Raw genomic sequence first — 26,503 nt, 5'->3', positions numbered from 1 at the left:
GATGGTTAGAGACATTAATTCAGGCTGTGCTTTCAAAGCTTGGTAAACTTTTAAAGTGCCCTCATTCTCACCAAAAACGTTTGTTGGATCTACTCTTGGACAAATTCAAGGGGATGGATTTGCATTTAGACCGAAAAGTGCAGAATTATTTTGACTGCATTGCTAATGCGATTTTCACTGATATTTGTGACAAATTACATAAATTGTCACTAATATCATTGGAAATGGGGAGGAGTGGGGAGGAGGATTCAATGAATTTAATGGAACAACCAATATTTAATATCATAACTACTTCAGTATTCCAAGAACACCTGTTGGCAGTAACAGTTACTGATAGACTGGAATCATATGAAAAGAAAGAAAGATGCAGATTTTCAGTGGAAATCTTTGTGGAAGGACTGATTTCCCAGGTTGCAAAAAAATCAGGCACAGTCTTCAGCATTGAAAGTGCTGAAGCTATCTCCAACCGGCTTACCATGAAAATCTGGACTGAAATCAGGGCCAGATACGACAAAATCCCACCAGAGAAGTTCAAGAAACTCAGCGAGAGGGTTTTCAAATCCCTCTGTAAAAGATGGAAGCATGCATCTTTGGTGACATTCTGGCAATTAAACTTCCAAAATCTTGATGAAGATATTGTTAAAACTTTCAAAAGAAAGATATTCACAGAACCAAGTTGCATATCTAAGTGCTTCTCATCGGTGCGGGCATTTTTTGGGAGGTGTAAGGGAAGAAACAAAGTTTCCACTTTATAGTGACATCGTGATATCAACAGCAAAATATTTTCTAAAACTCACTGGACACTTTAAATGAGCTAGTTTTACATTTAGATCAGATCAAGTCATTTTTGAAATCCCCAGGAATGGTCGCGGCAGATGGCCACCCCGCCCTGAGCCTGGTTCTGTCGAAGGTTTCTTCCTCTTAAAAGGGAGTTTTTCCTTCCCACTGTCGCCTCGTGCTTGCTCAGAGGGGTTTGTTCTTTTGGGGTTTTCTTTTTAATACTGTAAGTTGTTACCTTACAGTGTGAAGCACCTTGAAAACACCATTGTTTCCTTTGGTGCTATACAGATTGAAGTGACTTGCACTGATAACATAACTAAGCTGGGACTTTAATTTAACATCAATAAAATTATAAAAATATTACATCTTGATTTCTGCTTGTTTTCATTGTCTGTGACTTAATGAATACAAATGTGTAATTTAACAGATTCTTTCTTTATGTTAGTCTGACCGGTGATTCCACGTTGGCCTTAGGTGTTGGCGCGGATACGCTGCAGCCCCTGAGCCATTAATGGCCCAGCACACTACAGTAAAAACAAAACAACAGCCATCTGTCCAACTAGGAAAGGAAAATAATAAACTGCCTCCTTGGAGGCAACCTGACTCAAAACAGTTGCAGTCCAACTCAGACCGACTGCAATCACTCTCAGGCAGATTGATGAAGATCTGCAAATAACTGTTGTCTAATTTATAAACGCAGACAGATTGCCAACACGTCTGTTCACAATAGAGGACTGTACTTACATGGTTGCAAACTGGTTATCTTGCTTATATGAAAACATTACTTTGGAGCAATGAAACTCAAACACATTCATTTTTAAAATGCTTCAAAATGAAATTTTGAAGCATTTGGCTTTATGCTTTGAAAGTGCCGTTGTGAGTGGGAGTGTGAAATCCTTACTTGATGTGTTCCCTTTGCCTTTACTGTTTTCAGTTTTATCAGTTTTCAGTTTTATTTGTCATATGCAAGTTAGCACAGGGTCAACATTGCAATGAAATGTGTTTGACGAGCAGCAGTCACTCAGCAGCATGGTACAGTAGAAGAAAATATAATAAAATATAATAAAATAAAATAAAAAATAGAAAAATAGTAAAGAGCAAAATATTAGAGAGACGTGGTAAAAGAGAAAAGATGACTAAATATATATATATATATGTATCTATAAATATATGTACACTAGTGATTAAATAAGAAAATCTTGAAAAGAAATATGACGGGAGGTCAGATGGGATATTGCACAGGAATGAGCAGCAGAAAATTACAGTATTACTCAGACTTTTAATAGTCATATTGTCAGTTTTGGCCGACGGTCATGGGTCACTTCCACTAAAATAGCACGAGACTGGAGTAAAATGTACTTTATTAATGAGAACACATGGTGATACAGCAAAGAATCCAACCCTTCTGAAAAGCAAATGGCTTCCTGTTATACTCTACCTGATTCAGGTGAGCATCTGGAATAGACCAAGTCTGGGGGTCAGCAAACCAAAGGGAAACAAAACCCTCCCCATAAGAAAACCACTACAATATAACCAACACGTTCTCACTCCCAAAGCGTAACATTTTACGCTAGGTGACAAATCGTCACCATATTACGTTTTCGGCTACCCACCACGTTCCTAAATGACGACCTCGGAAAAAAGAGGAAATATGAGAACTGTCTGGACTGAATCTACACATGTTTGCTCTTTTTCTTCAAATCGCTTAGAAACACGCTATTTAACATCATTAAAGTCCTGGTTAAGGTCAGGAATAAGGTTATGGTCAGGGCTAGGGATAAGGTTAGGTTTAGGGCTGGAATACAGGGCTGGAACGTCTATTACCGCGGGAGCGTCATTGCACTGGATTCCAGCCATAGCCCGCCGCGTACCATAAGAACGCCGAAGGTCTCCTTTCACGTTCCTCAGGAACGCCGCGGGACGTGACAAAACGTCGACATGTTACGCCTCGGGAGTGAGAACGGGCTGATATAACACATCATAGACATATGAAGATTTGTAACAAGTCCTATAAATAATTCCATAACATATAAACTTCAGTCTCTTCTATATACATTAAAACAGCGGTCCCCAACCTTTTTTGCGCCACGGACCGGTTTATGCCCGACAATATTTTCACGGACCGGCCTTTAAGGTGTCACAGATAAATACAACAAAATAAAACTAGTACCGATACCGGAAAAAAAGAAGATTTATTCATAACACACGTGAAAGACCCAGGAAAACAGAGTTAACGATAAAAACGATAACAAAATAACGATAAAAAACGATAAAAACTCTGAAAACCATACATTTCACACCCGAGCCTCATCTCTCGACCAAACGACGGTCCGTGGCCCGGCGGTTGGGGACCGCTGCATTAAAACACCTTAACCACACAGTTAGGTTTCAGCCCTCGCTGACTCAGAACAAAGTAAGACAATCAGAGTTCGATTGGTTTTTACTTGTGCAGGGGAAGCCTGGTCGGATTCTCAGAGTTGCAAGCTCTACACCCAAACTCAGACAACTCCAACTCCAGCCTCCACTCACAGCCTTTTATTGAATGAAAACAGTTACACAACCGCCCATTGTAAACCCCATATGTTGTGTGGTAAAAGCTAAGGCACTGTGTGTGTGTGTGTGTGTGTGTGAGTGAGAGAGAGTGTATGTGTGTCTGTATACGTGACTTCCTGCTTACAAATGTTTTAACCGCATCTCTAGTCATAAAAGGGTCATCTCCCCTCAACCTCGTATATGGCTTAACCTCTCTAACAGTCCACCATTTACATGGTGAGCCCATAAAGGGCAGGAAGTGAACATTCCTTACCAAATAAGGAAACCAGAATCTTACATAGATTGTGCCTGCAGTTGAAAACTATAGCTAGTAACATCCCCAACATCCTACATGTGGGGGAGGAACAGAAAATATCTGAACATACAGTTCAAGACAAGGTCCAAGCACAATAATGACAACTTTTAACAAAATCACTCCAACACACACTCCCCTAGCCTGGCACATTGGTTTTCTCCAGGAGCTCATAAGCAGGTGATTGAGCTGCTTTTACTCTTTACAAAGTGAGTACTGTTAACACTTCTCTTTTTACATATACAACTAATTTAGGTTACAGACAAATGATTAAATGTGAACAGCTCTAACACAGGTTCTTTTCCTGACACAGGTAGGATGGCCAGTCCCCCTGTCTCTTCACCTTTAACGAGTCACTTAAATAACAACCCAAAAAGCCTAATAAAGAATCACAATCAACCAGTGTGTGTTTTTCTTCATTACGGTTTTTAAATACAAATCAGTCAGTCAATTAATAAAAATACAAGTAAGGGTAATGGAACCCCTGGTCTCCATTACACACATAAATACCATAAAGACACTAAGTCGTAGAGCTCTGAACTCCTTGCTTCTATGATATTTACACTTCTTCTTGGCCTTCTCCTTCACTCTGAGTCACTCCAGGATAAACGCATCAGCTCAGACATACAATAATTAAAATATGTGTAGGTGACCGTTTGGCAGAAGACGATGTCGAGGCGGTACTGCAGTGACACGTCCGTGGCTATCGTCGGGGCGGTGTCCTGCATCAGAAGGAAGTCAATAGACTTCTTGGCTTTGTTGCTCATCATGGCGCTGTAGTCCGTGGGCGTGGCCTGCAAAAAGTGTAAATAAACCATCAGAGACCAAACACAAATATGCCTTCCAACCACTAGTTTAGACAACATCTTGCAAAGAGTGTGTATTTCAGAGTGCAGTTGTTTTTAAATTTGACAGAAACAGAAATAAAGACGGAAGAGAAGGACAACAGGGAAAGCAGAAGCACCGACACACTGAAATCTTTTAGGGTCAAGCTCCAGAACTAGCCACAAATCCTGCTGGAAAGAACCTAAAAATACTTAAAAATACTTGCAGAGATCGAATGGAGCCGTTAACTCAAAAGCCTGGTGTCAGGCATGTTCTTTAATAAATAAGAAACGAGCTGATATGTTACAGACCCCAGTCTTTACGTAAAGAAAAAGCTGACATTTAGAGCGGTCTCGCAGCAGATTTTAAAACAGTGACACTGATTTGTGGGGTTTTTGGGCACAAATTTGAACCTTTTTGTTTTATCCATGTCCTTGAACACAGCTCGTGACTTGGGCGCTTTCATATGTACCGATTCATTTAGGTTTGTGCACTGAGGCCAGATTTAGGTATTAAAAACGAGTCAGTCATAACACTTCTTACATTAGTTAAAAAGCTGAGCTTACACTAAACCAACATTTAAATTTCCCCTTGTGGGACTAATAAAGGTATATCATATCATATCATATCATATCATTACTAAAGTATTGCTGCAACATTGTAAAGACAAAGATGACACACAGACCAGACATAAAACACTGAACACTTTTTAAAGACGAGTCATTTAAGAGTATTTTCTCATAGAATAAAGTCGGCTGATATGGTGAAGGAAAAATCTGCTCACGAATCCTCCAACTTCTTAAAAGTAAGGAGTGACCTGAGCTGGAAATCAACATGAGAGGGATGACTCAAGAAGAAGAAGAAGCAACAAGAAAAGAAAAACAGAGTTCAGAGTGTAGTTAAGATATCAAGCTGTATCCACAATGTGTGCCAAGAAACTAAGCTTGTCTGTTGTCATGCTAAAGAAATAAAAAATCTGGAATCAGAAAACAGCCAATAACTGCTGATCAACTCACCCACTCCTCTTCGTGCCAGTCCACGTGCAGTGACGACTGGCTGTTGTGACCGCTGTACTTTGCTCTCAGCGTATCCTGGTCATTGCGGAGCACTACTTGTTCAGACTCAGCGGAAGGAGAAGCTTTGGTTGCGATGTACTCGTACTGCGTTCAGGGCCTAAATAGCTGAAGCTAGCAGCTTGCAGCCGCACACTGCCACCAGCTGACGGGTCTGAAAGGAAGAGGGTATGAATGAAATATGAAGCGTCCCCACGTAACGTCAAACACTTTTAGTACCTTGTCAACCAGACTGGCGAGCGTCCACTCCAGTCCGCTGGCCGATTGGTCTTTGGCAGCTTGAGACAGCCTCTCTGCGTAATAGCTGACCTGAGTCTTCAGCGTGTTGACGTAGGCGATGATCTCTTTGGCTCGGACAGTGTCCTGGGGTATGTGGATGATGACTGAGCTGGAGAGGGCACTACTGCAGGGAACAAAGACACACCGACACATCTGTATCCGAGCTGGGACTGAGGACACTCACCAGCCACTTTATTAGGTACATGTGTTCAAAAGCTTGTGGCAGCAATTTAGTGCATTTAGTCAAATAAAGACAATAGAGTGGCCTGCAGGTGTATATTTTTGTAATGTTTCTGTCTTATGCCTGAAATATGCTTCAGCAGGAAATATACGCTGTAACTGGAAACAACAGCATGATGGACCGGTTTAGTGTTAAGAGGTGTTACATCTGAAGTTAGAACGTAAATTTCCTGCAGAAATCTAAATCAAGCTTCAGAGGTACTGTTCCAAAAATATAGGGAGGGACGTTACCCACCAGATGTAAAAACAAACACTGTCTGCATGCACATGCCTGCTCTCAATGAGCCTAATCGTGGCTTAGAAAAAACAACGAGGAGCCGACTTTGATAAATGCGATACCACTCGCTTCACAAATTCAGACCATCTGTGTAGAAGAATTTTAGAAACGTCTCATTAATATTGTCAGGATTTGACTTTCCAAGCACAGAAACATGTTTTTGATAGACTTTAAAATGACTGAATGTATACAATGAGCAGTATTCATATACAACTTTGTGACAAAGGATTTGCTCATTTTAAGCTAACACACATTTTAGTTCTATTAGTGAACACATCACCGATGCGCTACGTGCCCTTTTTTTCTTGCATTAACATGATAAGTTGTGCAAAACCCCATTCTTCCAGCTTAAAACTGAAAATACTTTGTTGTACAAATCTTAAGGATAAGATAAGAAGAACTTTATTTATCCCGAGGGAAATTCTTTAGTCATACACATACTCAATGCAGCAAGAGAGACAGAGGAATAAGATATACCATATATACAATAAGAATACTACTATTACAGTAATATACAGTAGGATAGTGCAAAATACAATATCAAATAACTCTAATGAAGTTAGTTCAGTCAAATGAAAACAAGCAAAGCAGTGCAAGGACTCACCATTCCTCCTCGTTTACGCTGATTGGAAAAGTAACAAAAGCAAAATTAAGAGGAAGCCATAAAATGGGAACTGAAGTATTAATGCAGAAATTGAAGAAACAAGATGACCAAAAACGACTGTTTAAATACAAATCACAAGACGAATAAAGCAAAATATAAAACCCCAAAACCAGGAGCAGAGGTCATCGCTATGCGATTGCATTTGTCCCTCACGTTAACTTTTATCAAGTGGAAAAAAGTGAAGCTGGCGTTCATCCTCCAGCTTCACTGTGCTAATGTTATGCTAACAAAGCTGTGTCGCTAGCAATCACGTAGCACAACATTATATACCAGGTAGTCCGTAAGTCAGTAACCCTGCAAACGCCAGTTTTCTGTCTTCATTTATGTTGGAAGTGGTAGCAGAGCTGTACGTTTTAATTAGTTTAAAAAATCTCTCAGTCAGAACATGGTATGAAATGTTTAGATGGAAACTAGCAAGCTAACTTCCTGTTAACTTGTAACTCCGTTAAATTTAATAAATTCTGTTTTCATTGATTCATGGATGTTAAACTTAATTGTTACACCTGGTAAAGCAGCAAGGTTGATGATTTCATTAAAGATGAATAGTGATGTGTCCTGTGTGTCGAAGCTTCGAATCGTGCGTCGGGTAATCGCGGGGGCGTTTTTCTGAAGCGCGTATCGAGGCTTGCTTTGATTACGTAGGCAGTGACGTTCGAGGCCTCGCGGGCAGTCCGTACCACGTGACTGATTCAGGGACTGGTTCACCGGTTCGCGCCAGATTCGAAATAACATGGGCAGGAAAACAGCTGATTCCCCATCACACCGTGTTGTGGAATTGGATTACGTACGTGCTACATAGTTACTTGTGCATTTCTTCTTCGATGGAACCAGCAAGGAAGAGATGTTTTTTTTTTTTTTTTAATTTTGTCTCTCCTAATAAAGTATGCACACAGTAATAAATATCACAAATGATAAACACCAAAATATAAATAAACAACACTACACATCCTATAATCTGATTTCTGTCTTTTAGTTTATTAAAAAGTGAAGCACCAAACACTAGTTTGTGTCATTATCCAGATGTACATAAGGTTTACACATCATTATAATCAAAGAGCCCGCTTCACTTGAATTGTCCACTTGATGGCGCAGTAGAGCAAATGAATCATCACAATGCTTCGAACCATGAGTCGACCAATTGGATGGAAAGCTTCAGTTCATCATGAGGCTTCATCTCACCATCACTAAAGATGAAAGAATTTAGACCGTTTTTAACTCTCAGTGTTCGTTTGACTTTGGGAGCTGAAGCCCACGGAGTTTTGGACCCAGATTACTCCGTGAAGCTCCTCACTACGGCAGCCGTAATGCTCTGACAATCCATCAAGCAGTGCAGCTTACCAAAGTTGTACTAAAACATTTTTTAACAGATTTCTGCACGCCAAAATCGGTTCGAGGTCAGATAAGCACAACCAGAATTCATAGGCACACTTTCGATTTTTGAGAAAATTAATTAAGTGTGTCATATAGTGTGGAAAATATGTTATACAGAAGAAAAGAATATTTCGCGATATATATCTTTACCGCACGTGCTTCAAATTATACCGCGATATGGATTTTAGGCCATATCGCCCAGCCCTAATGTGACGCCCGACTTTACTCTCAACTTACTGTTTCTTTGCTTCCTCAAACTTCTGGATGAGCTTCCTCAGAACGCCATTTTTAGAAACCCTGGCAGTGAGAGGCCGGTGCTCCGACAGTTATGACATCATATGTCTGTTCTGGAAAGACAAACAAGGATGTTTTAGAGGCACAAAAAGAAGTATGTGTGATCACAAGAAGATTTTTTTTTAAATCATATGTATTTGTGTCTAAACCAAAACCCATTTCCCCTGTCCAAATCACGTTTTATGTTTTTAAACCCACTTTGCACAGAGGCATGTTTTGAAAAATTATTCTTACAAAGGGGGAAAGAAACAACTACGCTTAAAATAAAGATGGTATTAGTTTATTTTGTTGCAACCTGTAATTTATTGTAGTTTACTTTTATTTGTTTGCTTTTGGTTTTTTAAAGGTTTGAGGTGTGAAAGAAACTGCAGTGGAGTTTGAAAACAATAAATGGCTGTGTGTGGTTTGAGGATGTGTTTGTGCCGGGGGGCTGCGAAGATTTTCTTGTAAAACAAACAGGGGCCTAGCAAAAAAAAAAAAAAAGGTTTGGGAACCACTGGTTTAATGTAACATCCTTTTATTCATCCTCCCTGTCCTATATATCCAGGTTCAAGGTCATGGGTTTGGTCAATCTAAGGAGAGAAACTTAGACCTCCCTTTTGCCAGCCACCTCTTCCAGCTCATCTAGGGGAAAACTGAATTATTTCCAAGCCAACTGTGAAATGTAATCTCTCCACCGAGCCCTCAGTTTGCCCTGGGGCCTCCTACCTCCAGGACATGCCTAAAACACCTCATGCAGGTGGTGTCCAGAAGGCATCCAAATCACATGCCAGAATCACATCAGCTGCCTCCTTTCGATGTGAAGGAGCAGTGGCTCTAATCCAAATGCCTCCCCAATGACTGAACTCTTCATCCTATCACAAAGGCAAAGGCTGTCTACCCTTCAGAGAAGGGTTATTTTGTCACTTATATCTGCCATCTCATTCTTTCTGTCACTATCTAAAGCTCACGACCATAGTTGATGGTGGAGAGGTAGATTGACCGATAAATCAACAGCTTCACTTTTATGCTTAACTCTTACTTCAAAACAACAGAGCCCCAATCTGTCTGTCAACCTCCCGCTCTGTTCTCCCTTCATTTGTGAATAAGACCTTGAGGTACCAAAATTCTCCATTTGATGCAGCGAGTCATCCCTGACCTGGAGATAGGACTCTGCTCTTTCTTTGCTGAAGACCATGGCCCTTGACTTGAAGGTGCTCACTGTCATTCCTGCAACTTCACTCTTAGATGCAAACCATCCCAGTTTACATCTAAGGCTGTCTGGGAACGTTTAGAGACAGGACACTCTCAGCCATCTGCTCCAGCACTCGTAGGTGGTTCCCATCAGTGGTTAGGAAGCGGCACATCCTCGACATCATGCCGCCAAACACTGAAGAAACACAAAATTCAGTTAGCTGGGATTAGATGAAGACGGATCTGACCAAAGTTTTTCTCTGTGGACTGCCACTCAATCTCCGAGGTAAACAGACACCTCCCATTCACCGGGGACAATCAATTTAACTCAACCTTTTCAGGATATGTGACTGGAAGAGTTAATGAAACTCTGTAAAATTGTCCACTTCTTTGTAAATGAACCGTCCCATGTTGTGTAGCTCTCTGGATTTTGTACTTATTGGCCTACATATTTATTTATTATACAGGCTATACAGTACATAAGATCAAAACTCACGTTTTATCTAACTAAAGTGTTTAATTATGTGGGCTACAGACTATAGGGCTGCCATGATTCCTCGACTAGTCACGATTACTTCGACTATCAAAATCGTCAACAACATATTTAATAGTCGACGCTAGTGGGGCAGCAGATCACGGTTGATCCGTAATCCGAACTGATGCTGAAACGCACGTGATCCAAAGATTCGAAAAAGCAATAGTTATGGTCAGCTCACTGACTTAAAACAGTGATCCGATCCGAGAGATTTTCGATCGGTTGCACCACTAGTCGACGTGTCGTTTGAAACTTTGTAAGATCCCGAAAGACGCAGGAATAAACAGTAGGTAAACAGCAGTGTAATAACAGACTGAAACCGAAGATTGCAGCACTGCATGTACAAGGATGCCAGCTGCAGTTAAACCCTGAAGAAGAAGAAGAAGAAGCAGCAGTCTCCGGTATCGTAGCTGTGTACGAGGCCGATTACGTTACAGCGACGGGAGGAAGGCTGTCCAAATTCGAAGACGCCTCCAAATGTGGTCGACAATGCATTCTTCATTTCCCCAGATTTGAAGGATGGGTCGGGTGTATCCTTTGTGGCCAAACCCGATTCATAGCGCAGCCCAGCCAATTCCAGTTTCCAACAATGGCGGCAGCTACTTAGTTTTAATATTACTCTTATGACTGTTTCTGGGTCACAAAATAAACGTTTAACATATTTTCAGAGAGAATGTAGCTGTGTAAACATCAAACATCTGCTCAGTTTATCAAGACACCACATATTTGCAAAAGTGCACCGACGTTTTCGGCGACGTCTGTTACCCACCAGCTTGATAGCTAGCCGGGGTAAGGCTCACTAGATCCGTGGAGAACAGCGAACACCCGGCACATCGTTTTCAAACCCCCGCGGTCTTTTGCTACTCAGGTTAAACATGATATATAAGTCACTTAGATAACCTAAAAATTTTATTGTTTGGCTTTTTTCAGTGTTTTATTTGTTCCGGAGTAATTCGGTTTGGCTGAGATTAAAGTTATAGATTTTACACATCTGAATAAACGTCAAACAGAAAACTGATTAAACAGAAGTTTGAGATGGTCGAGAATTTACTCCAATGTCCTGTTAAATTTTAGGGAGCAAAGAGCAGACAACTTAATTTATTAAACCACTGAGACAATTTTCAAATTTCATGAAAAGTCTAATCTATCATCTTGTCTTTATTTTTAGTTAGCACATACTTTAAACACTTCAAGCAGTAAGCTAATTATAGTTATATAAGAGCAGATGAATGCTGGTGCAATAAGCCGTATGTTTTACGTCCAATGGATACATGATCTGATTAGTCGACTAATCGCAAAAATAATTGATGACTAGTCGACTATGAAAATAATCGTTTGCAGCCCTACAACAGACAATAATCAAGTTTATATGAAAAACTATGTTTTTCTATCTCCAAAAGTTGATTCTGTTCATCTGGACGTAGCGTTTTGTGGGAGAAACGTTTCGTCACTCATCCAAGTGACTTCTTCAGTCTCAGCTGACTGCAGGGTTCTCCAAATCTTATAAACAGTACATTTGTATAATGACTGAAACCAGCCCACCGAGGGAACAATGGGCTGGGAGGTCAGTTCCTTAATCATAATTATGCAAATTCTCATGACCGTTGATCAACAACCACTGACCAAAACCCACTGATCAAAGACCACTGATCAATGGCCATGAGTACCATTCACAGAGAGTTGGGGAATGGCTGCAATCACAGCATTGTAAGATGGCGAAAGATGTACCCTTAGGCCCCCTCCTCGATTCAGAGATGGTCTTTCCCTTTTCACGTAAATGGCCTCCTTGACTCCGCACTCAAACCAGCGTTCCTCCTGTCCAGGATGTGCACATCCTCATCATTGAAAGAGTGTCCACTGGTCTGTAGGTGTAAATAGACCGCAGAGTCCTGGCCTGACGAGGTAGCTCTTCTGTGTTGTGCCGTCCGCTTCGCCAGAGGTTGTTTGGTTTCCCCGATGTATAAATCCTGGCAATCCTCCTGGCATTACTATGTTACTCTGTTTGTGTCGGGGGACCCGATCCTTGGGGTGGACCAATTTTTGGCGCAGCGTGTTTTGGGGTTTAAAAGCCACAGAGACCTGGTGTTTAGAAAAAATGCGTCTCAATTGCTCTGATACTCCTGACACATATGGGATCACTACAGGTTTTTGCTTGGGCAGTGGTTGTCCTTCTCTCCTGGATTAGCTGGAGCTTTCTTTAGGTGCCTTTCCCGCTTTGACAGAAGTCCAGCTGGGATAACCACATTTACTCAGGGCCTTCTTGATGTGCTGTTCTTCAGCTTTCCTGGCCGCTGTGTCTGTGGGGATGGTGTTCGCTCCGTGTTGTAGCGTCCTAATGACACCCAGTTTGTGCTCCAGTGGATGATGAGAGTCAAACCTTAGATACTGATCCGTATGTGTAGGTTTACGGTACACGTCACAGTCTAAGAAGGCTAACCTGCCCCTTTTCATATCCTCCCTGGTGAATTTGATGTGTCGGTCCACCGAGTTAATGTGATCCATGAAATGTAGTACGTCCTGAGATTTGATTTTCACCCAGGTGTCATCCACATATCTGAACCAATGGCTTGGTGGTGTTCCAGGGTAGGATAGCAAAGCCCTCTTTTCCACTTCTTCCATGTACAAATTAGCAACGATGGGTGAAACTGGGGAGCCCATGGCACACCTGTGTTTCTGCCTGTAGAACTGACCCTTGTATGTGAAGTAGGTGGAATGAAGACACAGCTCCAAAAGCAAACACACTTGGTCGTTGCTGAGAGTGGTCCTGTTGCTGAGGTTGGGGTCATCCTGTAATCTCTTACGGACTACCTCCAACGCTTCTGTGACTGTTTCAGTCATTATACAAATTTACTGTTTATAAGATTTGGGGAAACCTGCAGTCAGCTGAGACTGAAGAAGTCACTTGGATGAGTGACGAAACGTTTCTCCCACAAAACGCTACGTCCAGATGAACAGAATCAACTTTTGGAGACTTTCCTGGATGATTGAGAATGCATCAAGATGTTATTTTAATGTAATTTTCCTAACCTGACATTTAGCTATTTAGCTAAAATTTGCTTTTATATTCTTATGGAAAAGTCTATTTGTAAATTTTTTATTTATTTATTTTAATACCAAATATGATTAAAAAAACCAAACAAACAACTTCCACGCTGCTGGCGGCGCGTGTGGAACACATTGGTCTCATCGTCCCGTCCGAACAAACTCTAAACTGTCAACCTAAACATATTTCCTTTGTTTTGCTTCTCCCGGATTGAAATTGGATTCGTTTCAACATTCAAAGGTTTGTTTTTGGCCACCAGATCTCATGTTTATTGGTGTTTTTTGAAGTATTTTGTGACTCAGTCTCATCTACATCTCTTGCTTCTGCGCGGCAGAACGTTCACGTGGAAACTGGGATCGTCACAAATGCTTCAGTTATCGGTATCTGCAGTTAGTGTAGAAATAATAGATTGTTTATTAGGTATTGAGGTCATAGGGAATGTAGTTTATTAGTGGGTGTCATAGTAGGATTTTGTTGTAGATAGAATGTAGCAATACACAATAAAAAATAGTCCTGGAAGGGGGGAACAAAGAACTGGATCGCAGGGCAGTGGGACATCTAACCCCCACCCTCAGGACAGTAGCAAGAGTTACTGAGGGTGAGGGGCAGACAATGGTGGATGGACATTTCCTTAAAAGGAGATGGGGGTCAGGGTGTTAGCATACCTGGCCACTGTACCAGTGTTTTTCCACTGTGGGGGGTTTACTGTAGGAGGAGGAGACCAGAGACTATAACTGTAGCTGCTGTGTAAAACTCTTCAGATCAACTTTAGAATAGGACTGCACTGGATGTAGTGTTGATCTCCAAACGCGCATTTGTATTGGGATTGGGAAATAAAGTGATACTTTGATACTTGGAAACATCTCAGCGTGATCTCTACCAGGACCAAAAGAATTGCAGAGACCGGCATTAGCTTCAGCTGTAATCACTACAAAATATGGCAACCCTGATCCTGGAGGACGGGACGACGTTCAAAGGCCGCCAATTTGGTGCAAGCGTGTCGGTATCCGGAGAAGTTGGTACGTGTTTTATACTGTTTTAATTTACCTCAGACTCTCAGTTTATTATTGTGCATAGTCCACCTGTGTATAATATAACTCAGCATGGGTTAAACATTTGCTTTGGTACATTGTGTAATCTGGATGTGTGGTGTGGTTTGCCCCTTTGTTCCAAGACGCTCATGGTTCAGAGTTGTAAAGCGCCAAATCCTCCTAACGTTTCCCCCCCAGTGCCAAACTCCATTGAAAAAGAGTGGAATTTAGTGACGCCATCACAGCCATGCGCCCACCTCTACCTTCAGCGCCCACCTGTGTGTATTTTGGCAGGCAGATGTGACTAGGAAACTGCTTGCTGTGTCGTAATAAGCATGCCGAATTAAAGATAAGATAATAGTGATTTTGGATCAGGTCAGATTTTGACATTCAGTATGCGTGACTGCAGAGATGAGTCACGCAACGTTAAAATGATAAATAAAAATTTAAGCGTATGCTGGATGGAGGACGTATACCCGGGTGGAATGCGACTGTATTCCAGCCAGGTGTTATAATCCCTTCAAACGTTTATTACAGAAACACAAGTAGGTAGAACACAATAAAATAATCGACTATAGAGATCGAAAAACACATTTCGTTCTCAATAAACAGTCATCATATGTAGACAGTTAAAGATGCCGCATGAGTTCATTTAATCAAATGGGAAATACTGGTAATTAATGCACTTTCTAGTCTGAGTGATCACTCAGACTACAAGAGACTCCACATTTATCTGTATTTTCCAACAGCAACGACTGAAATAATTTTAATATCAGGTAATATGGGATGTCTTAATAATGAGACTGTTTATTATGAACTACAAGAAAAAAATTGGATATCGTCTCATGAGATACAACACTTGAGATACAAAGATATAATTGTACTAAATATGAGAGAATCATAATTATGAGATAAAAAGTCATCCAAGTCCTAAACCATAAGAGTTTCATTGTTATTGAAAGTGCATCAGTGTGCATTAAAAAGAAAAGAACTCAGTTTGCTAGTATTCTCTGACTCTAAAGAAAAAACCTAATTATTATTAACTGTCTGGCAGATTTAAGCTCTTGTAGTTGATATGATGTACTCAAGAATGTTTTGTGTGTTTAGTGTTTCAGACGGGGATGGTGGGATACCCCGAGGCTCTTACTGATCCATCCTACCGCTGCCAGCTGCTGACCCTCACTTACCCTCTGGTTGGCAACTATGGTGTGCCAATGGATGAAGAGGGAGAGTTCGGGCTGAGCAAGGTAAGCGGTTATTTAAACTCCAGGTGAAAATTAATTTGCAAACTTATTAACATATTTAAAGTGGAAAAGCGAGTCAGGATTTTTCTTCTTTTCTTCTGTGGGACGGTTTTATCTGAATGAAAGAAGTCTTAACTCTGATAAAACACACTGTCTCATCTGTTGTTGTCTTGTTCAGTGGTTTGAGTCATACAAGATCCACGCTGCTGCTTTGATTATTGGAGAACTGTCTGAAAGTCCCAGTCACTGGAGTTCAGCCAAGTCACTGGACCAGTGGCTCAAAGAGCAAGGCATTCCTGGATTACAAGGTCAGAAACCCAGAATAAAAATGGGCGTAATTTAATTGGAAAACTGCTCAGCATCTGTAATATATATTAATGCATAAAATAATCAGATGCAAGCTTTTCAATTTAATGCTACAAACTGTTTCCATTTTCTTCAGGTGTTGACACCCGCTGCTTGACCAAAAAGATCCGAGAGAAGGGGACCCTGTTGGGGAAGCTGATAGTGGACGGGACTCCTGAGGAAAGTATTCCCTTCGATAATCCCGACAAGAGGAACCTGGTCCGAGAGGTCTCCATGAAGGTAACCCACCAGGAGTTTTGTTACAGTCCCATCGAAGCTCTGCCAGCTCTCGAGTGCTAATGGAGGGCGTTATTTATGTTACTGATAAACTAGAAACTTGGAGATTTGATCTGTGGATCTAATTTTGTGAAGGTTTTTTTTAAAGCTCTAAAACATAGGAAAAGTTTAGCGCTCACACTTCAGCTCAAGTAAGAGGTTTTAAACTAAATAAAAAGCTTTTGTCTGTAGTTGTCTCAAAACATATTGTTTAGCAGGTAGCTTGCTGCTTGTTTTGTGCCTGTCAGATATTTAGATGTTTCTCTGTTTGGTTGTCTCCAGGAGCCAAAAGTGTTCAATCATAGCGGCAGCTTTCGTATCACAGTGGTGGACTGTGGCATCAAGTACAACCAGATCCGCTGCCTGGCTCAGAGAGGAGCCCGTGTTACTGTCGTACCCTGGGACCACCCGCTGGACACCGCCGGTCAGGAACACGCGCTATGTCGGGGATTTTTCTTCAGGGGAACTCGTACCACTTTTATCAGTGGTTACATAAATAATTGTTTCTCATCTTTTTCCAGATTTTGATGGTTTGTTCGTCAGTAATGGTCCCGGGGATCCCCAGCTCTGTCAGGCCACCATCAACAACGTGAGGAAGGTGATCTCTGTGGACCAACCAAAGCCAGTTTTTGGCATCTGTCTCGGACACCAGCTGCTCTCTCTGGTCATTGGAGCCAAGACCTACAAGATGAAGTGAGTACCTCAAACTCAACACCTCCGTAACCTGAAAGATAAATTGTTAAACTTTGATTCTTAAGTGATTTTAAACTTTTACCAACGTTTACTATCAAAAAGTAATGGTGCTCCATTATAAGAAAAATGTATTCAATTATTTTCAGTCCTGTAAACTTAACATGATTACTAATTTCTTCAATTTAACACACCTCTTTCTCTTTGTAATAAATTCGAAACCCTTCCGCAGGCTTGTTAGCCAGTGCTTGCTCTGGTGTTGTTAGCTGGAGCTGGACTAAACAGCAAGTGATTTAAAAGCACAAGAAAAAAATATCCTTCATGAGCAACAACAAAAAAAGATCCAGAGTGAAATTTTTGTGAAGGTGGATGGTGTGAAAACATTTTATTTAAATTTGTTTAAGTTACCTTTGCTCCATCTTTTTACTCCGGCCCCACAGCTGCACTGTTGTGAGAACAGCTGGTCAGAAGCTGAATTTCATGACCTTTGGTGGAAAGGGTGAGCACATGTGAATGAAGAACTCACTGTATGTTCTAGTGTAGATGTGGACTTGTCTTACAGTTGTGAAATAGGACGTCCTCATATTTTGCAAGCCTCCTTGGCAGGATCATTGTGTTGTGTTTCGGCTGTGTACAGGCAGGAGAAGGACCCAAATGCAAAACTCACGACAACCAAATTAAACTCAAAAAGATGCTTTATTGCAGAATGGTATGGAAAACTAAACTGGGACATGGATAACTAAGGCTACGTTCACACTGCAGGCGAAAGCGCATCAAATCCGATTTTTTTGACCCTATGCGACCCATATCCGATCATGGTTTGACCGTGTGAACGGCACAAATCCGATCTGGGTCACTTTCGTATGTGGTATTGAATCCGATACATATCCGATGTTTCAGAAAGCGACTGCTGTGTGAATGGTCGTGTCGCATTAAATCCGTCTTTTACGTCACTGACACAAGACAGACGCCAATTATCAGCACCAGAGAAGCGCCCGAGAAGACACTGCGAACGCTTCCTGGCCATCCGGTGAAACTGTTGGGAAGACAACGTTGGAGAAACGTGAACATTTTATTTGTACTGCATAACCTGCAGATTCTGACAGAAATCTGCAACTATCCTTTGAAGCACCGCTCCTCTAAAACAGCAATAAGGATCATTATTAGGTTATCTACATTATTATGTAAATAACAAAATAACTTAAAGCAAAAATTGAGAAACGTGAAGTCTTTATATTAAGGGCCATCAGTCAAATATTGTTTGCTCTGGGTCTAAACAGAGCGCATTGTGTGTGACATCTTCTTTTGCGCATGCGGGCCGCTTTGAGCGTTCACACTAGAGCGCATTTGCTGACGCATTTTATTTGTAGTGTGAACGAGCAGACAAAAAAATCGGATTTGATCAAAAAAATCGGAATTGAGCATTAAGACCTGCAGTGTGAACGTAGCCTGACACACAGGGAAACACAGCCATGAGGGAGACTACGACACTGACAAAGAGAAACACAGGGCTCAAATACACAGAGGGATAACGAGGGAACGAGACACAGAAGGAGAGCACAGCTGGGAGTAATCAGGCTGGACGAGACAAGGGAAGCAAAACTAGAAACACTGACATGAGACACGGACCTTCAAAGTAAAACAGGAAACACACTGACTGAACTCTAGACATGTAAACTTAACAGCAACTGGGGAGACAGAACATAGGAACCTGAAACATGTGTCACCTGTTCTTTTTTGAGGAGAGAGACAAACGACTGCAGAGTCCCATTCAGGTGCGTCAAAACAGGATTTTATTGAAAAACATATGGGGGAAGTCGAGCACGATCACCCAAAGAGCATCGAACTTCCTTACAACAGTTAAGATGGATCATTTTATACATATGATGACCAACAACATACGTCACCCCAGATAAAAACAACATTGGCCATATTCTAAAACAGAACATTGCCTCTCTCAGTCCCTCTAGATGCATCCTGTTGTTCTACTTGTCTAGACTTAAACAACACTTGCAATCCTTTCACCCAGACAGGCTATGTGTCTGTGTCGTTAAGTGCATGACCTTCCTCTACATCACTTGTTACCAGGCAAACATCCACAGCACAGGGCACACGGCCTTTATTTCCTTTCTTAAACAATCATAGAAAACATTTGTTAAATTGGATATATATATAAGCAATCCTTCCAGCTTGAACTTTTGCTCCATTGATCGGCCAGACATCGCGCTGCCCGTAGCTTCAAATCATTAATTAACTTGACCAAGCTTCAACCCTTTAATTATGCAATATGTGTATAACATGATTACAGTTGCACCTGCAATGAAAGATTATTATGCGCTTATGCTAACACCTGAAGTACAGACTTTAATATAACATCGTCAGTTTCAATAAATGTGTTGATCAAATCATAATAATCATGAATCATAAGTGATGTCACAGTAATAATACTGATTAAGGATAGTAACATAGATTATAAATGTAAAATAATATTTCACTTCAACACATGGTACAAAAACGTCACAGTGGACACAACATGGAACACAGGGAAGCCATATTACAAAGCCAAAGAACTAAACCTATGATAACCATAACTGAGACCTAGGGAAACAAGAAACAGTACAACAAAGGACTCAAAACATAATCCATAATATAAAAACACGAGATCTCTTCAAAATAAAATAGGAAACATAATGGGACACAGACATGACAACCAGAACTTGACAACGTAAGACACAGACATGAAACACATGAAGAGCAGGGGAGACTTAACATGGGTTGGAAACACAAGGTGGAACTAATAAGCAAATGAACATAGGAGACCTAATGAGCTTAAACATACTATAAACATCAAAATGAACTAAAACTCAAAACACTGGGTCATAAGACCCAGGATGTTGAGCTAGTTAATAGGTATGCCCTCGTTGTCATCTGTTGTGATTTTATTTTGAAAGGATGCTTCCTGTTATGCTGCAGAGTGCACGCGAGAGTTCAATAATAAAAACTAAGTGTTGTTCCGGTGAAAAGCCGATGCCCCACGTGTGATTATTCCTCCGTCTAGACAATATAAGTATCTTCAATATTCATGCAGATTCCGCTGGAAGACCCGTCTCTGCTAACAGGTTATGGGCCCAGGAAAACATTGAAGCTACGCCAGGGGAAAGTTTACCACCAGAAAAGTCGCAAAGTACAGCGTGTTCGGTGAGGGCTAGCGTGCTAAGTTAGCACCATGAATAAGCGTGCTGGTGAACCCAGTGGCCGATGGGCAAGGTTGGTTTTTGACGGAGATGAGAAGAATTATGAACTGTGGGAGACAAAATTTTTGGGACATCTTAGATTACAAGGTCTAAAAGACACAATATTGAAAAGTGATGACGACGATGAGGACGACGAAGATAAGAATGCCCAGGCCTATGCAGAGTTAATACAGTTCCTGGATGATAAGAGTTTATCGCTCGTGATGAGAGAAGCTGCCGATGATGGACGCGAGGCACTGAAAATTTTAAGAGACTATTATGCAGGAAAAGGTAAACCAAGAATTATCAGCCTTTATACCGAACTGACTTCTCTGAAGAAAGCAAGCAGTGAGAGCGTCACTGAGTACATCATACGCGCAGAGACATTTATTACAGCCCTGAGAAATGCTGGAGAGACACTTAGTGATGGTCTGCTTGTAGCGATGGTGTTAAAAGGTTTACCAGAAACATTTAAACCTTTTTCCGTTCACATTACGCAAAGTGAATCAGAAATCAAGTTTGCGGAATTTAAAACGAAACTCCGCAGCTATGAGGACACTGAGAAAATGCGCTTAATGGAACAAGAGGATAACATCATGAAGGCGAGAGTGCAACCCAGCGTGAGACCCGCAGCAGCTGCTAATGACCACAGGAGAGACATGTCAGACATAGTCTGTTTTAAGTGTGGCCAACGGGGACACAAGGCCAGAGCATGCCGCTACAGACAGTGGTGCGGTCACTGTAGGAGCAACACCCATCGAGAGTCGACTTGCAGGAGACGACAACGGAATGATGAAGCACGCACAGCCTCGGAGGAGGGCGACAACGCAGAGAGCGACGACACCTATGTCTTCCGGATGAGCGATGACTACGCGGCACCTCAACAGCCACAAGACATCAGGACCAAAGGCCTAATGGTGGATACTGGCGCAACATCACACATCCTGAATGATAAAACAGCGTTCAAGAAATTTAATGACGACTTCCAGCCGGGAACGCACTGTGTGGAATTAGCTGATGGCACCAGGTGTAAAGGAGTGGCTGAAGGCAGAGGAGATGCAGAGGTGTGCTTGATTGACAGCAGAGGGAGACAGTGTAAAACAACACTGAAAGACGCCCTATGCATTCCCTCATTTCCACAGAATATCTTCTCTGTGAGAGCGGCCACCACGAACGGAGCCACTATCATCTTTAAGAAAGGAAGGAACGTCCTTCAACACAGAGACGGTACAAAGTTTCACATCCATGAGCACAACAGACTTTATTACCTTGAGACTGTAAGTGAGTATGATGATAAGTGTAATAATTGTTTTGATGTGCAGACATGGCATGAAATTTTGGGACATTGCAATCATAGTGACATTCTGAAGCTACAAAATGTGGTTGAAGGTATGAAAATCAAAGGGAAAACTGACAAAGAAAGTTTGAACTGTGAGGTGTGTATTCAGGGAAAATTTGTCCAGACTAGGAATAGAAACCCTGACAGGAGAGCTGAGAAACCTCTCGAGCTGGTACATACGGATCTAGCAGGGCCGATAGATCCAGAATCACGAGATGGACACAGATATGCATTATTGTTTACCGATGACTTTTCCGGTGCAGTATTTGTATATTTTCTCAAAAACAAAAGTGAAACAATGCAAGCAACTGAAATCTTTTTGGCCGATACAGCCCCACTCGGGAAGGTAAAGTGTATCAGGTCAGACAACGGCACAGAGTTCATAGCAAAGAGTTACCAGGTATTGTTAAACAAACATGGAATAAGACATGAAACTTCAGCCCCATATTCCCCTCACCAGAATGGTACAGCGGAACGTGGCTGGAGAACACTTTTTGATATGGGGAGGTGCATGCTTATTGAGAGTGCCATACCAAAGGAATTATGGACGTATGCAGTTCAAACAGCGGCTATCGTGAGAAACAGATGCTTTAACAACCGGACAGGGCAGACACCTTACTTTTTGCTGACTGGGCGGAAGCCCAATCTATCCAGAATGCGAAAGTTTGGGTGTGAGTGTTATGCTTACAAGCAAAACAAGGGTAAGCTGGATTCTAAGTGTACAAAAGGGATTTTTGTAGGCTACGACAAAAACAGTCCAGCATACAAGGTTTATTTCCCAGACAGCGCCAAAGTGCAAAAGTTTAGGCTGGTTAAGTTTGTAACCAAACACAATGAGGAAAAGCAAACACAAACTGATACGACATCTGAGGATGAAGACATACAGGTGAGGGAGAGACCAAACGTGAACAGGGAAAGCCCCAGTACCAGTTCACAGGAACCAGATACTGACAACCAACCAGAAGTGAACAGTCAGATGCCACTTAGTGATGAGACTGAAAACTCCAGAAGGTATCCTTCTAGAACAAGAAAGAAACCAGATTATCTAAATGAATATGAGTCAGGAGAAGACATTGATGATCAAGTGCTGACTAACATAGACTACTGTTACAGACTGATAAGTAACTCACCCGTGACATTCAGTGAAGCTGCAAGGTCACCCAACTCTAGAGAGTGGAAAGCAGCTATGGATGAAGAAATGCAATCCTTAAAAGAGAACAACACCTTTACCCTAACAATCTTACCTGAGGGAAAGAAAGCAGTGGGGGGTAGATGGGTATATGTGAAGAAAAACAGTGGTGATGGATCAGAAAAATATAAAGCACGGTACGTAGCTAAAGGTTACAACCAGTGTTTTGGGATAGACTATGATGAAACTTTTTCTCCGACTGCTAACCTGACAAGCATAAGAGTATTGATGCAGTGTGCAATACAAGAAAACCTGATTTTGCATCAGATGGATGTAAAAACCGCATACTTGCATGCACCAATAGATTTTGAAGTGTATGTTGAGCAGCCAGAAGGCTATGAAGTAAAAGGAAAAACAGATGAGAAACTGGTCTACAAGCTGGAAAAGTCACTTTATGGGCTTAAACAGTCAGGCCGAAACTGGAACAGGACATTACATGACTATTTGATAGAGAACGGTTTCATGCAGAGTCCTGTAGATCATTGTGTTTACACAAGGAAAACAGGAAAAGAAAAAGTGATCATGATCATATGGGTTGATGATATTATTATTGCAGCCAGTGATGAAAGGGTTTTGAAAACTGTGAAGGAAATGCTAACTGCAAGATTCAAAATGAAAGATATGGGGAAACTCAAACATTTTCTTGGTATTGATTTTGAGCAAACCCAAGATTGTGTAAAAATGTTACAAGAGAGATATGTAGAAAACATACTGGAAAGATTTCAAATGCAAGACTGTAAACCAAGATCAACTCCTTGTGAACAAAGGTTGAACTACAATGATGATGCTGAGAAAATGAACAATGTCAGAATGTACAGAGAGGCAGTAGGTAGCCTTATTTACTTGACCTCTTGCACACGACCAGATTTGAGTTTTGTTGTAAGTAAGCTGTCACAGCACTTCAAAGAACCAGCTGTGGAACATTGGACTACTGTGAAACATGTTCTAAGGTACCTGAAACAATCAAAAGACAAGACATTGTGCTACAGGAAAAGTGACAAAGATTTGAGAGTACAAGGTCACAGTGACTCAGACTGGGCTGCGGATGTGACTGACAGGAGGAGTACTACAGGTTACTGCGTAAGCCTGAATGAAGGAGGTACTTTGGTGTCATGGCGAACAAAGAAGCAGCCAACTGTTGCCTTGTCAACTTGTGAAGCAGAGTACATAGCTTTGGCAGCAACAACACAAGAATGTTTGTACTTGACACAACTGTTGCAAAGCATGTATGAGCATCAAAAGAGACCGCCAAAGATTTTTGAGGACAATCAAGGGACTATTGCATTGGCAAAGAATCCTGTTAACAGACAGAGGTGTAAGCATATCGATATCAAATATCATTTTGTGAGATCAACAGTTAATGCTGGAAATTTGATATTGGAGTATTGTCCGACAGGTCTGATGGTGGCCGATGTTATGACAAAGCCAGCAACAAAGGGGAAGTTATTGAAGTTTGAGAAATATATGTTTGGAGTGTAAACAAATAGTAAAGAAACTGTTTCTTTTGGAATGCATGTAAAGCTGACAACGTGAGTGCAAGTGGGGGTGTTGAGCTAGTTAATAGGTATGCCCTCGTTGTCATCTGTTGTGATTTTATTTTGAAAGGATGCTTCCTGTTATGCTGCAGAGTGCACGCGAGAGTTCAATAATAAAAACTAAGTGTTGTTCCGGTGAAAAGCCGATGCCCCACGTGTGATTATTCCTCCGTCTAGACAATATAAGTATCTTCAATATTCATGCAGATTCCGCTGGAAGACCCGTCTCTGCTAACACAGGATCGTGACACATTGTGTTCCTGTCGCTGACATTCCAGTCATTGCATGACTCAAGCAAGTATTAATATTGCCTTCAAACTGTTTCTAAGATTACGCAACACACATTAGCCAGCCTGAACGCACCTTTTAAAGGTTGAGCTGTAAAAAGTTGAGTGAATCTGTAGTGATGCGTTCACTGATGTCTGTCTTTTGCTGAGCCCTCGGGTGACTGAGGGCACCCTCTACTCTCTCTAGATACACAGGTTTTCACGCTCTCACTTTCTTTGTGAAATGCAGATTTTTGCTGTTCTCAGCACTCTGGCGTCTCCCTTATGATCACTAGAGGGTTGGATTGAGCGTCGTTGTTATGAAAAAGGCTGAATAAACACGTCTGCCAAATTCTGTAGCCATATCTATTATGGGAGACTCAGCCTAATAAAGCTGCCATCGGCAGAGTCTGAAGGTCGGAGTGGGCAGCATGTGTCCTGCTGGAATGTGGCTGGCATCCCATCAGACAGATTACAGGTTGTTTGTGGAGATTCTTTCTGAAAGACTACAAGTGTCAAACAAGTCGTCCTAAAATGTGCTTTGTCTGTACCTGGATGAACAATCTAAAGGCCAAGTTAATTAAAGCTTCTGCTATAATAATGCCTCATTAGAGGGCACCTTGGTTAAGCTAAATGTATAATTATAGATTTTGTTAACCGTGGGAAATGTCTTTTATCCATCTTTTAATTAGTGTGTTATTTCCTCTTGTTTCTCAGGTACGGTAACCGTGGACACAACCAACCGTGCATCCATAATGGGACAGAGCGCTGCTTCATCACCAGTCAGAATCACGGCTTCGCTGTCGACCCTGACACTTTGCCCAAAGACTGGGACGTGCTCTTCACAAATGCTAACGACCACACCAACGAGGGCATCGTACACAACACAAAGCCTCTGTTCAGGTAACAGTCTGTGAAAGATGGAGTCCAGTGGTGATTCACTCTAGAAGTGACTGGTTCTGCTGCCTTAAGTGCCTCTGTACTGGCCGGAAAAAACCCAATTAAATCATTTGTGGTCCCTTTCATCCAGTGTTCAGTTCCACCCAGAGCACATGGCTGGTCCTACAGATCTGGTCGGCCTGTTTGATGTCTTCATTGAAACGGTGAAAGACCATAAAGAGGGCAACACTGGAAAATCTGGTATTCCAATTTAACTTTCATTTTTTATCATCTTAAATGTTGTGGTGCATATTAATTTATGTCTAAAGTACTTTTGTAGTTTTCAGTAGTAATTGGTATTTAATAGTAGTAATGTAACTATGCCTGTGAAGAAGAGAAACCCTTGTAAGTCTGGCTTGTGTAACAACTAATAAGTAGCAATTTGTGTGATATTTTTCCAGTGAAGCAGCGTCTGATGGACCACCTCACTTTCACTGGTTCCCCAAAGGCTGAAGGGCATGTCAGATCCAAAAAAGTCCTCATCCTAGGCTCAGGTGGACTGTCCATCGGCCAAGCTGGAGAGTTTGATTACTCCGGCTCGCAGGTCTGTGAAACAGGAGCTATTTGGTCTTATTTTGGGCTGTGTGTAAAGCGGAGGGTTAATTCAGGATTTAAAGAAGAACACTTGAACGCAGAGGACTTTTTTCTGTGCCTCCTGATGTTACTCTGCTCTGTTTTCCAGGCTATTAAGGCTCTGAAGGAAGAGAATATCCAGACTGTGTTGATCAATCCCAACATTGCCACTGTCCAGACCTCCAAAGATCTGGCTGACAAAGTCTACTTTCTGCCGATTACAGCAGAGTACGTCACTCAGGTATGGATTCTCTCTGTTGCAACTCTGTGACTGATGAAAGAAGAGAAACTGTGGACACAGTGAAATTTGTAGGTCAACTGTTTTTTGTTTGTTTGTTTTTTCGGATCAGTCAGTATTGACCCCAGATTGTGTTTGTCTAAAAGACTGAGGGGTCTCACATAATCACAGCCCACCAAAGAACACAGAGCAGTTCTGTACAGGTG

The 26,503-nt window shown here is 41.5% G+C and overlaps 2 protein-coding genes and 1 long non-coding RNA gene across 3 annotated transcripts in view; 2 read left to right on the top strand and 1 right to left on the bottom strand.

Annotated features, from left to right (window-relative positions):
- Positions 1 to 464: 464 nt before the first annotated feature.
- Positions 465 to 6,351, bottom strand: LOC146652615 (inositol polyphosphate-4-phosphatase type I A-like). Its single transcript, XM_085382616.1, has 3 exons — positions 5,743 to 6,351; positions 5,467 to 5,677; positions 465 to 4,419 (listed from the first exon to the last, which is right to left on the bottom strand). The coding sequence occupies exons 1-2, from the start codon at positions 5,953 to 5,955 to the stop codon at positions 5,624 to 5,626; spliced, it is 267 nt and encodes an 88-aa protein (XP_085238742.1). The 5' UTR covers positions 5,956 to 6,351; the 3' UTR covers positions 465 to 4,419; positions 5,467 to 5,623.
- A 7,156-nt stretch (positions 6,352 to 13,507) lies between these two features.
- Positions 13,508 to 13,802, top strand: LOC146652614 (uncharacterized). The gene is made up of 2 exons (XR_014907554.1): positions 13,508 to 13,639; positions 13,734 to 13,802. It is a non-coding gene; the product is annotated as an uncharacterized LOC146652614 (long non-coding RNA).
- A 357-nt stretch (positions 13,803 to 14,159) lies between these two features.
- LOC146652613 (multifunctional protein CAD-like) overlaps positions 14,160 to 26,503 on the top strand; it is a 28,640-nt gene continuing 16,296 nt past the window's right edge. The window contains exons 1-10 of the mRNA XM_085383123.1: positions 14,160 to 14,418; positions 15,538 to 15,677; positions 15,853 to 15,982; positions 16,117 to 16,259; positions 16,578 to 16,719; positions 16,817 to 16,988; positions 25,265 to 25,450; positions 25,578 to 25,687; positions 25,888 to 26,030; positions 26,169 to 26,300. Of these exons, the coding sequence (XP_085239249.1) occupies positions 14,337 to 14,418; positions 15,538 to 15,677; positions 15,853 to 15,982; positions 16,117 to 16,259; positions 16,578 to 16,719; positions 16,817 to 16,988; positions 25,265 to 25,450; positions 25,578 to 25,687; positions 25,888 to 26,030; positions 26,169 to 26,300 (1,380 nt within the window). The 5' untranslated portion in view covers positions 14,160 to 14,336. The remainder of the gene's footprint in view (positions 14,419 to 15,537; positions 15,678 to 15,852; positions 15,983 to 16,116; positions 16,260 to 16,577; positions 16,720 to 16,816; positions 16,989 to 25,264; positions 25,451 to 25,577; positions 25,688 to 25,887; positions 26,031 to 26,168; positions 26,301 to 26,503) is intronic.

Source organism: Rhamphochromis longiceps, linkage group LG15, assembly GCF_057381845.1.
Source record: "Rhamphochromis longiceps isolate RC_006_pf linkage group LG15, R_longiceps_female_GT1.1, whole genome shotgun sequence".
Classification (NCBI taxonomy): Eukaryota; Metazoa; Chordata; class Actinopteri; order Cichliformes; family Cichlidae; genus Rhamphochromis; species Rhamphochromis longiceps.
Note: the sequence above shows the minus strand (reverse complement) of the source record. Positions and strands in the feature narration are given on the sequence as shown.